A 12,669-nucleotide genomic window follows, 5' to 3' on the forward strand; every position below is an offset into this window, starting at 1 on the left:
TTGTAGCGTAAGCACAGCATATGCGTTAGCATTGACTTTAGCGTAGCGAGCGTACTCTAAAACTGTTGTTGTGTTGTTTTTGTTTCGTTAGCGTCAGCTACGGCTTGGAGTAGTCGTGTTTCATGCTTCCGGTTGCAAATAAAACCAATGGAAAACCCTCACCAAGTTGGCATTATCTTTTGTTGGAAACCTTGATATTTTAAAATTTGTTTTCGGATTTATATATTTTGCAGAAAAATAACAATTTGAGTATTGGTCGACTAAAATGAGATGAAAAACTTCGAGTATTTGTCAATGAAAGCTAGACAAAGAATAACCCATTTTGAAATGACATATAGATACAGTAAATATGACTAATAAGTAGGGTTGTTCTGATCATGTTTTTTTGCTCCCGATTCGACCCCGATCGTTTTAGATTGAGTACCTGCCGATCCCGACATTTCCCGATCCGATTGCTTTTTTTTGCTCCCGATTCAATTCCAATCATTCCCGATAATTTTTCCCGATCATATACATTTTGGCAACGCATTAAGAAAAAAATGAATAAAACTCGGACGAATATATACATTCAACATACAGTACATAAGTACTGTATTTCTTTATTATGACAATAAATCCTCAAGATGGCATTTACATTATCAACATTCCTTCTGTGAGAGGGATCCACGGATAGAAAGACTTGTGACTTTGTATATTGTGACTAAATATCGCCATCTAGTGTATTTGTTGAGCTTTCAGTAAATGATCATGTGGCCATCCCAAATGCATGATGGGAAGTGGAACCATGACTGAGCGTCGTGCTAGCAATTGATATATCTTCTCTGCGTTGGGAAATGACCTAAGGTGTTAAGACAAAGATCAATTGCCACCTTGCTTCCCCACATTGCTTCCCATGATATTTCTATTCATAGGGAGAGGGATTGCAAGGCTTTAGCCAATTAAAGGAAGGCTCCAAAGGCTGCCAAAATTCACTCTACTCATAATGCGCTGCTTTTTATCTCTCTATATAGGTAAAACGGCGTCATTACAGATTGAACGCGACAATGAGTGAGAGGGTCGTGCAGCGCATACATTAATTGCGTTAAATATTTTAACGTGACACATTTTTAAATTAATTAATTGCCGCCGTTATCGGGATATTCTTGATAACTCTACCTTAAGCCTAAACTAAAGACTCTGGATGAGTGTAACATATTATGTCTGTAATGTTAAATCCAATTAGAAAACGATTTAATTAAAATACATATATACAGTATATTAAAAAAAGGCATGGCCGATATTTTTTTGCCGATTCCGATACTTTGAAAACGACGTGATCAGACCCGATCGATCGACATCTCTACTAATAAGTATTTCATCTAAAAGACTTTGATGAAAATGAGGCTACCAAGAGTTAATGGTCCTCCCCAGGAAAAGAATGTATGTTTTGGGATTCCAACCGCATGTGTGCGAGTGTGTGTGGAGATCGTTGGCCTTCTTTGGCCTGACTACATGACAGATTAAAGTGCAGCTGTCGCCATGATTTGGTCTGTGTCTGCCACTAGGCGGTACACTGGCCCCCAGGCTGCTGTCAAAGTGTGAAAACGCCGCATTACCGCTTCCGTCGATGCAAATTTACCTTTCATGTCATGTTGACTGTCCTCTCTCCGGCGCTCTAATTCTTTCCTGTCGTAATTGAGTCTCTTCAAGCACATGATCCCATACTGAAGACTCGCCCTTGTGAACATACAAGCAGATGGAGGCAAATGATAGTAATCATCATCACCAGAGGGGGGAGGAAGTCATATTTGGTCACCTTCCTAAAGTGCTGGTCCAAGACATTTTTGACAGGATGCAATAATTTTTATATTTAAATGGACAGATACCGTAATTTCCCGGATATAAGGCGCACCCGTGTATAATGCGCACCCCAAATTTACTTGTAAATCCTAGGGAAAATGATTGTACCTGTTTATAACGCGCACCTTAATTTTAGCACCAATAAATAGAAGAATACAAGAAAACAGAGCTCATGTACAGATACAGAAATGTCATTTTACTGACTGGTGAAACACAGCACAAGCATAGCACATTGGTAGTTCAAAACATTACCATAAACTGACAATATTTACGGTAATAATATGATTTGCCAACTTCTCCATTTTACCAGAATCTAGGAGAAAACAAAACAGATGTGACTTTTCTTTTAAGCTGCTCTATAACTAACTCGTTTCATCATGATGAATTATTGTTTCCTCCATGGATTGATACGGTAAAAAGAAAGTGAGAATGTAAGTCTGAAATCCGTGAGAGCTCATCGCTGTCAACACGACAGTAACAATAGACCCTACCCACGTGACGTCACAACTCCGCTCTCCTGAATGGTACCGCCCACTTGTCCGTCACATAGTGTTAACCTGTTACGGCTACGTACATTTCTCCTATTTACGGCGTGTTTTTCTGCTCCTTAACATTAATAATCAAAATGGTGAAGGCGTGTGTGGCTGTTGGTTGCACTAACAGAGAAGATGGAAGGAGAGACTTGAAGTTTTACCGTATTCCGAGGGATCCAAAGAGGAGAGCGAAATGGACGGCTGCAATTCGACGTGAAAACTGGGCACCAAAAAATCACCACAGACTATGTAGTAGTCATTTTATATCCGGTAAGATACATTTAAGATATACTTAGAGGGTTTTGGGCTGACAAATAACCACAATTAAGATCATTGCGAGGCTAATCGCCGACAACATACGACGTAGTACGACATAGTTTCAAATTCAAGATGTTTGTGACTTCCCTTTCTTCCACCATCGTTATTTTTTGAATAATATTTAGCTGGTACCAAGTGAAAGAAACTGGCCTCGTCTACGGAGCTGACAAATAACCACAATTAAGATCATTGCGAGGCTAATCGCCGACAACATACGACGTAGTACGACATAGTTTCAAATTCAAGATGTTTGTGACTTCCCTTTCTTCCACCATCGTTATTTTTTGAATAATATTTAGCTGGTACCAAGTGAAAGAAACTGGCCTCGTCTACGGAGCTGACAAATAACCACAATTAAGATCATTGCGAGGCTAATCGCCGACAACATACGACGTAGTACGACATATTTTCAAATTCAAGATGTTTGTGACTTCCCTTTCTTCCACCATCGTTATTTTTTGAATAATATTTAGCTGGTACCAAGTGAAAGAAACTGGCCTCGTCTACGGGGCTGACAAATAACCACAATTAAGATCATTGCTAGGCTAATCGCCGACAACATACACGTATGTAGATAGTGAGAGTGCTATCGCTAAACCATATAAACATTAAAAGCCTTAACTCCATTGACAAACGACATGAAATACATTAGACTTGACAGTGGATGTTAGCAATAACAAAAGATTTTGAATTGAAAATTTCGTAACTCACTTTCCAAGCACAAGATAGATTCCTGCCGAATTTTCGTGGACGAGGACCTGTTTCACCCAACCAGCAACGAAGTGTTTATAAGCCTCCAAGCTCTTGAAGTTTTTCATATTTTCGTGAGAATAGGCTGATTTAGTGTGGACAAGATAGTTGTACAGTTCAGGGTAGCTAGCAGATGTCAGGCAAATACGGCGGAGACAGCGGGTCGAAAAACATCGATTTGGGCATCAAATATGGATCTGGCGACTGTATAGAACGAAGCTTTTCCACATAACGCCTTTTATGCAACACATCCAGTGAGTTTACGGCATCAGAAAGCACCGGGTCTTCCATGAAATGCATTTTAAATTCCTCGATCAATTGAAAACAATGCTAATATAGAGACAAAATGACGGACAAGTGGGCGGAACCACACAGCGAGCACGTGGTTTTGTGACGTCGGTGGGTAGGGTATATAGGAACTATTGTTATTTGGGTTTGAGTTTCCCGAGGGACAGATATAGTTGACGGACACAGGAAGTCTGTGTGCTTACGTTTGTTATGGTCTGAGTTGCGGAGCTGCAATAAACATTGACTCAAATGAGTTCAAGAAACTAAATTCTGTGCTTTATGAAGAGTGAAAAAAGCAGAATTTAACAAAGACGAAATCTTTCGGCCGATCAGAGTGAAGTATTACCGAAACAAAATGGTGACGTCACGTACTGTAATGCTCGGCAATGGGTCGCCGCATACGTTTCTTCAACACAACGTGGCCGTGTAAAAAAAAAAAAAAAAAATCGGTTTATATATATATGTAATATATATATATTTCTGTCTCCATCCATGTACCCGTTTATAATGCGCACCATGACTTTACAACTTGATTTTGGGGGAAAACAGTGCACCTTATATTCGGGAAATTACGGTAACATCTTTATCATGTGCATCCCAGCAGAAAAAAATCTTGTTTACCAAATATAAAAAACACAAAATTCCATTTTCCTCATGTGTAATAGTAGTAAAAGGTATATTTAACCCTTTAACACCGGACGAGTCAGCAGCAACACGTTTACGCACATCATCTTTGAAGCCTCGTCACGCCGTAATTACGTCACCCACGTGCCACTGGTTGGTCTCATTTGAAAGTGTGGAATTTGAGGTGCACACCCGTTTTTACTTGAAGTCAATTGACCAAGTAAAACAGGAGATAATGTCATTGAGTTTCATAGTTTTATTGCCCTCTTGAATAAGCATTAAATGGACCAAGTGTTTATATCCCTGTTCCCATAATTTCTTGTCGTTTTTGCAAACCAAAAACACCACTAACAACGACATAACCCAGGAGCCATTGTGAGGTCACGAAGGATGGACGTAATGTGAACATTTTTAATATATTGCCAAGCGAGGTGCTACCTCAGGAGAGGGCGGCGAGGTAGCGAGTGCCAGCTGGTCGGATCGAGCGAGTGACTTGAAACGTGCGGAATGAATCGAAATTTAAATTTAGTGCAAGCTAATGCATATAACTTCAGGATTGGCCAGATTTGTCGTTGTTTTCTTCGGATGATTCGGCGAGTGAGAAGTGACAGTAGTGCGCAAACGGTGGAAGAGTGGCCTGTCATCGCCCTGTGTCCTGTTCAAGGGGAAAATGAGTGCCATGCCGGAACAAAAATTGAACTGAATTAGTTTATTGTCAATAGTTTTGAAAATATGTTTTTCAATGTTAAGGGGCAGTTTACATGGTGACTCCACGACACCAAGACGCAATGACTGTTGCGGAGTGGCCTCGCGTCCGTATGGTGTCGGCAAAGACGGAAGGCAAAGACGCAAACTTTGGAATCCTGCCTCCAAAGTGGAAGAATTCGATTGCTGAGGCTTAAGGGGGGCTTGCTACGCATGCATATCAATAGCACCTGCGGCGCAGGACCCGCGCCGATAACGTCAGAACTCGTACACATCACTTCGGGCGTGCGCAGCGGTGCTACTTAACATTAAAAAGAGCAAATATGGCGGAACGTCGGCTTTAATTTACTGTTTTTATAATATTTTTAATATGAATATGTTGAATGTTTCATTATTTGTGCCTTTTGGAGCAAAAGAAAAATGCCATTGCTTGGAGTGGGCTGGCATGTTGTCTTCCGGGCTGAGGAGGTTTTTGGGTTCAAAGTGCATCATTTGCTGTCGCCTTGTAAATCTGCACTGCCCCCTAGGGCCTAGCATGAATACTACATCGTTTTGATGCAGAATTGCGACATTGGTCAAATGGAGACGGAACTAGAAAGATGCAAACATGAAATTGTTCTTCTTCTCGGAGAGTCACCATGTAAACGGCCCCCGAATTTGATCCCCCCCCCCCACTATCAATCAATTCAATTTGTGTATAACGTAATTTTCGGACTTTAAGGCGCACCTGACTATAAGCTGCCACCCATTAAATTTGACACAAAACAAGCATTTGTTCATAGATAAGATCAGTTCAGCTAAGTTTATTGTCCCCTAAGAAGCGGAAACTTGCCTTGTCTCCACAGATGACCTAATTGTATTATGGGATATTTACACCAAAAGATATTAACCAGTTACACTTTAAGTCCGTCAGCGGGTCACGTACGGATAGCCTGGCTTTGTTCCTTCACCGCCTTACCGGAGCGTTGGCTCCCGCTCATTTGTCACGGTAAGCGATTTTCATTGCTGAGGGACATTTTGGTTGTGCTGTAAAGGTAGCACGGGGATTCTGGGATTGACAAACTCAAATCTAGCGTCATCGTTGCCATTTGTTATGCTTGTCTTTGACACTTGTTTGTGTGTTCTTGTGGGATTATAATCAATAAATCTCATTTATTCTGCATTTTCTAATCAATAAACATTGTCTATTTTGTAAAAGTGTGCCTGTTACTGATTCACCGCGAACCTGGAAATTTTGGAAAACAACCAGCGAGCGAAAGCCTGGCCAATGTTAATTCTGTATATCCTGGAAGCCTCCTTTTTTTTTTCTCCTCACAAACGTTATGAAAATATTTTATAAAGGTTGGAAAATGACATAGTGTTGCTTTGAATCTCACTAGCGCCAAAATAAATTCATTCAAATGATCATTTATTCAATATTAAACTGAGCCACATGCTTGGTCTAATATTTCAAGTTATGTGACTCAAGTCCCCTACCTATTTTTACTGTCTCACAGTTAATAAACAACATGTTTGAGCTGCAGACCTGTGGAAGCTGTCCACCATCTTGAGGTGGCTCCTCAGGTCCTTTTTGGTCAGGTGGTCCAGCATGCGGGCATCCACCAGACACTCCATGAAATAGGAGCGGTACTGAGGCAGGCCGAGGCTGGGCAACCACTCGTTCCCGATCCACTCGTGATTCATGTCTCCGTATGCCAACGTCTGCAAGAAGAGGAGTGTTATTGATGCCTTCAATGAAAGACTTCAATATGTGAAAGTGTGATCAATAAATCACCAGCTAACAGCTGACTGAGGGAGCATCGGCGTGTATCTCAGTTATATCACGTTGTGCGGTTTTATTATTTACAGTCATTTTCACACGGCATCAGAGGTAACGCTAGCGTAGCAAAAACATTCATCACGGTTGTAATCCATTTAGCTATCACAGATTCAAGGTCCCGATTGCGCGCACGCTGACTCGTTGTCAACACAAACTGAAACGTAAAATCAACAAAACTATTAATAATGTTGTTGACCTCCGTGAAGTTGGTCCCCCATCAGACGCAAATTTGTATAAAAATTGTGTCAATTGTTTGTGGTGTAAACATGTTAATTTTGCGCTATCGTTTTTGAAATTTTGAGGTAATTATTTTGAGTCAACCTTTGAGATTTTCCTGTATTTAGGAGCAAGGTAAACGTTGCACAGCAGAGGGCGACAGCAACTACATGGCAACTCACTGAGCTAGGATGGTGGGATGATTCTCATGAAGCTAACCTAAACTTTGAAGATTTAAAGTCTCGAATACCTGAAATAGTTCATTTTTAGTTGAAAGATGGTTATGTCTATTATGTGGCCCAGTCCACCATTTGTTACCAAATTATGTTTTTTTTAAACTGATTTTAGAATCATAAATTCATACATGAAAATCTTTGATGTTTTCACCTCAATACAGTTTCATAAATATTCAATTTCATGGTAAAATATATCATTTTTTTAAAAACTATAAAAAGTCTCTTGCACCCATATTCCCAACCCAACAGGAAATTGGGTGTTTTTGATTGAATGTGAATATTTTATCGATTAACAGGGTGCACAATTGAGATCTTGGTGCCTAGGGAGTTATTTGGATGCATCTCAAAACTGGTGAGAATGTTCATGACACATTTGAGATCTTAAGTTCTCAAAGTGGTGAGCTGTAGTTCACAGGCCTGACCTGGGCGGGGTGCCAAAGTCAGCCATTTTTTTGGCAAAACACCAAATTCAGAAAATGACGAATGACTCCCTGGTATAAGGTTCAATCTTTTTCATATCTGGCAAGTATGTGAGGTATGCCAGCCCGAACACGACTGCATTGTTATATTACCCATTAGACCTGGCGCCCCCTAGTGGGAGAAGGAAATGTCCTTTTTTACGAGACAGGCTCCTCCTCCAAGGGGAAAAAAATCTATTGACCTCAAACCTGCATCAGGGGAGCCTTAAGACATGTGTTCAGGTGCCTGATGAAAAATATTGAGGTTTCCTTGAAGCAGAGGGGTCTAAACAGTAAGTGAAAATGACTGTAGCCATTTTGTCTCACCACAAGTTTTGAACAGTCATAACTTGGCAGATATACAAGATATCTGCGCCAAACTTCCCGTGCTTGGTCAGAGTCTTACCCTGAAGAGTCCTCTAGTGGTCATTTGCATCAACTCTGTAGCGCCAACTAGTGGCAGCAGAATTTGAGGCTTTAACAAGCTCGAAAACTCACCAAAATTTGCACATACATGCAGCTTGGCATAAATTTCGATAATTTTGCAACCTCTCACAAAATCTTAACAAAATGGCTCAGTGGCGCCCCCTTGAATTTTTCTAAAAGGCCTCTCCTATTAGGTTTTTTCAATGCAGATTTTGGTTTTAAATAGGGCTGTCAAACGATTACAATTTTTAAACGAGTTAATCACAGCTTAAAAATTAATCGCAATTCAAACCATCTATAAAATATGCCATATTTTTCTGTAAATAATTGTTGGAATGGAAAGAAAAGACACAAGACGGATATATACATTCAACGTACGGTACATAAATACTGTATTTGTTTATTATAACAATAAATCAAGAAGATGGCATTAACATTAACATTCTGTTAAAGCGATCCATTGATACAAAGACTAGTAGTTTTTAAAGGATAAATGTTAGTACAAGTTAAAGAAATTTTATATTAAAACCCCTCTTAATGTTTTTGTTTTAATAAATTTGTAAAATTTTCAATCAAAAAATAAACTTGTAGCTCGCCATTGTTGATGTCAATAATTACACAAGGCTCATCGTGCTTAAACCCGTAAATTCAGTCGCACCAAAGCGCCAGCCGAGGGAGACAAAAAACACAAGTAACAAGTGGACATGTCACTGTGCTGTCATTTTAATCTGTTTGAGCGGGGCATGTGCGTTAATGGCGTCAAATATTTTAACGTGATTAATTTTAAAAAATATATACTGCCCGTTAACGCAATAATTTCGACAGCCCTAGTTTTAAATAAGGGCATGGCTGCACAGCTCAGTAATGCTTCCTTTTTTGTAGGACCCTCTTCAATAGGGTTTTTTTTATCCTAGGTGTGTGAATACATTTTAATCCCAAAAAAAAGAGGCAAGTTTCGAGCAAGTTAGGTTCTCATGAGATGATGAGAGAAGTACGATCTGCCACAATCCTGACCTGCATGCCGTCCGAGTTTGCGTGACGTCCGAGTTGCGCCAAATTGCGAGGGCCCGTTCAGTCCTCCTTGCAGGCCTAGTATTGTTTTTTGTGTTGTTAGATCGAGTGTGCCAATTGTGTTTGTATTTTTTGTTGATGAGACATTACCACTTCACACTGAGTGCTAAGCTAGTTAGCGATTATGCTAATCAGTGTCTTAAGTGCCCGTTTGTATTGTGTTTTGAAGAAGCATATTAGCTCTTGACCTTTATCCGATGAATCAATTAATCGTTTAATTAACTGTCCGATTAATCAACTATTTAAAAGTCGTTATTTGCAGCCCTAATGATGTATATGTATCTATAATGGTGTCTTACTTTGTCTCAAAAACTAGTGAAAAAAAAAATCTAGTTTCAACTAGGGCTGTCAAAATTATCCCTTTAACGGGCGGTAATTAATTTTTTAAAATTAATCACGTTAAAATATTTGACGCAATTAACGCACATGCCCCGCTCAATCAGATTAAAATGACAGTGTCATGTCAATTTGTTACTTGTGTTGTTTTGTGTTTTGTCGCCTTCTGCTGGCGCTTGGTTGCGACTGATTTTATGGGTTTCAGCACCATCCATGAGCATTGTGTAATTATTGACATCAACAATGGCGAGCTACTAGTTTATTTTTTGTTTGAAAATTTTACAAATTTTATTAAAACGAAAACATTGAGGGGTTTTAATATAAAATTTCCATAACTTGTACTAACATTTATCTTTTAAGAACTACTAGTCTTTCTATCCATGGATCCCTTTAACAGAATGTTAATAATGTTAATGCCATCTTGTTGATTTATTGTTATAATAAACAAATACAGTACTTATGTACCGTATGTTGAATGAATGTATATATCCGTCTTGTGTCTTATCTTTTCATTCCAACAATAATTTACAGAAAAATATGGCATATTTTATAGATGGTTTGACTTACGATTAATTAATTTTTAAGCTGTAATTAACTTTTCATTCATTCATTTTCCTTGCCGCTTTTTCCTCACAAGGGTCGCGGAGGTGCTGGAGCCTATCCCAGCTAACCACGGGCAGTAGGCAGGGGACACCCTGAACTGGTTGCCAGCCAATCGCAGGGCACAAGGAGACATACAACCATTCACGCACACACTCATACCTATGGACAATTTAGAGTGTTCAATCAGCCTACCATGCATGTTTTTGGGATGTGGGAGGAAACCGGAGTTCCCGGAGGAAACCCACGCAGGCACGGGGAGAACATGCAAACTCCAAACAGGAAGGCCGAAGCCCGGGATTGAACCCTTGATCTCAGAACTGTGAGGCAGACGTGCTAACCACTCAGCCACCGTGCCGCTTGTAATTAACTTGATTAAAATTTTTTATCATTTGACACCCCTAATTTTAACAAGACATGCGTCGTGTACCGGTTTGAAAGTGTACCGTGGGATGAAAATGTCACGGTTTCAAAACCGAAATTCCTTTTTACATTTTTATTTTTGCTAGTGGCGTGAAAAAGGTGTGCCGTGGCTCATAAAGGGTTGAAAAACACTGCATTATAGCAAATTATTACAAATAATTGTCCTCAATAATTTTAATTAGAAGAAAATAACCACTGTTTTAAGTTTGGAGACGGATATGTTCAACATTCAGCTATTTTAAGCTAGCTTCGGTAAATGTCCCTCACTACCGCAACGCATTGCCCGGGTGCTTTCAAGCATGTGGGCTGGAAACGGATGTGAAACCGCGCGATTGGGCACATTTTGCCAGAGCGGCGAGCTCACCTGCGCCCAGCTGCCCTCCTCATTGGCCTGAGTAGCAGCATGGCGGGAACAATAAACAAGTGTAAAAGAACACGCTGATTAAACATGCACATTTTGCTCACCACTTGAAATCACACATCTACACCGTTTGCCACAAACACAGACCCCAGCGAGCGTACCACGTTAAGCACAGATGACAGGCCACAAACATACACGAGTACCAGCACAAGCACAGAGAGGCGTTAGTTAGTGTCAGTCGTGTGAGTGTTTTTGGTGAACATATGCGTACGGTGGCAGAGACAGTGGGGGTGTGTTTGGTGGGAGAGGCAGGGGGAGCACCCAGATGGTACTGACCGCTTTGGTGGACGAAGCCAGGTTCTCCATCTCTTCGTGAGTCACCCACACATTTCCGGAGGACTGCTCAGAGGACCAGAACACGCATACAAACACACAAACACATCCGTGTGTATTTTCACACATGATGAACCCCGCCCCGACCACATGCACACGCATACAAACAAACAATCACACAGACAAACATTTATTGTGTTGAGTGATGCCAAGGGCGGGAGTGAATTTACGCTTCTATTTGTGTTTGTGACCGTGTGTGCCGTATGAGACAACAATTGAACATTTATTAGATATCTTTGACATCTAGGTAAAAGCTCATGAACTTGTTTTGATTCAGTAGAAGACTGGGAAAGTTCTATATTGTTAGCCTCCTAGCATAATACAGAGTCGTACACCTTTCCAATGTTCAGATTCAAGCACTTTTTTAAGGACTTCCAAGACCAATTTTCCAGTTTTTCTAGTACCTTTTTACAGAAGTGAATTGCTGCTACATTCCCCCCTCCCAAAAAATTCCAGTATCACGTTTTAACATGCTAGTTATCATGCTAGCTATCAAGTTTTTACATGATAGTTATGTTTTCACATGGTGTTTTTTAAATAATAGTGTAACATTTATACATTTTACAAAATGATAAATATCATGTTTTTCCATTAGTTATTTGTACTAGGACTAGAATACTCGATTATCATATATATTATTATATACAGTATATTATAGGGCTGTCAAAATGATCGCGTTAACGGGCGGTAATTAATTTTTTAAATTAATCACGTTAAAATATTTGACGCAATTAACGCACATGCCCCGCTCAATCAGATTAAAATGACAGTGTCATATCCATTTGTTACTTGTGTTTTTTTGTGTTTTGTCGCCTTCTGCTGGCGCTTGGGTGCGACTGATTTTATGGGTTTCAGCACCATCCATGAGCATTGTGTAATTATTGACAACAATGGCGAGCTACTAGTTTTACAAATTTTATTAAAACGAAAACATTAAGAGGGGTTTTAATATAAAATTTCTATAACTTGTACTAACATTTATATTTTAAGAACTACAAGTCTTTCTATCCATGGATCGCTTTAACATGATGTTAATGTTAATTCCATCTTGTTGATTTATTGTTATAATAAACAAATACAGTACTTATTTACAGTATGTTGAATGTATATATTCGTCTTGTGTCTTATCTTTCCATTCCAACAATAATTTACAGAGAAATATGGCATATTTTATGGATGGTTTGAATTGCGATTAATCAGATTAATTCTTAAAATGGGATTAACTCAATTAAAATTTTAATCGTTTGACAGCCCTAGTTTTTACATGATACTT

At 39.6% G+C, this 12,669-nt stretch overlaps 1 protein-coding gene across 7 annotated transcripts in view; it reads right to left on the reverse strand.

Moving 5' to 3' along the window:
- Positions 1-12,669, reverse strand: part of ppfia4 (PTPRF interacting protein alpha 4) — a 199,125-nt gene that overhangs the window by 10,241 nt on the left and 176,215 nt on the right. For 4 of the 7 annotated variants that reach the window (XM_057845715.1, XM_057845716.1, XM_057845722.1 and 1 more), the window contains 4 exons: positions 11,340-11,402; positions 11,007-11,033; positions 6,583-6,758; positions 1,619-1,716 (listed from right to left, as the gene is read on the reverse strand). In XM_057845715.1, the coding sequence (XP_057701698.1) occupies positions 1,619-1,716; positions 6,583-6,758; positions 11,007-11,033; positions 11,340-11,402 (364 nt within the window). The remainder of the gene's footprint in view (positions 1-1,618; positions 1,717-6,582; positions 6,759-11,006; positions 11,034-11,339; positions 11,403-12,669) is intronic. The other 3 variants (XM_057845717.1, XM_057845720.1, XM_057845721.1) reach the window with 2 other exon arrangements.

This window comes from Corythoichthys intestinalis, chromosome 9 (assembly GCF_030265065.1).
Source record: "Corythoichthys intestinalis isolate RoL2023-P3 chromosome 9, ASM3026506v1, whole genome shotgun sequence".
NCBI lineage: Eukaryota > Metazoa > Chordata > Actinopteri > Syngnathiformes > Syngnathidae > Corythoichthys > Corythoichthys intestinalis.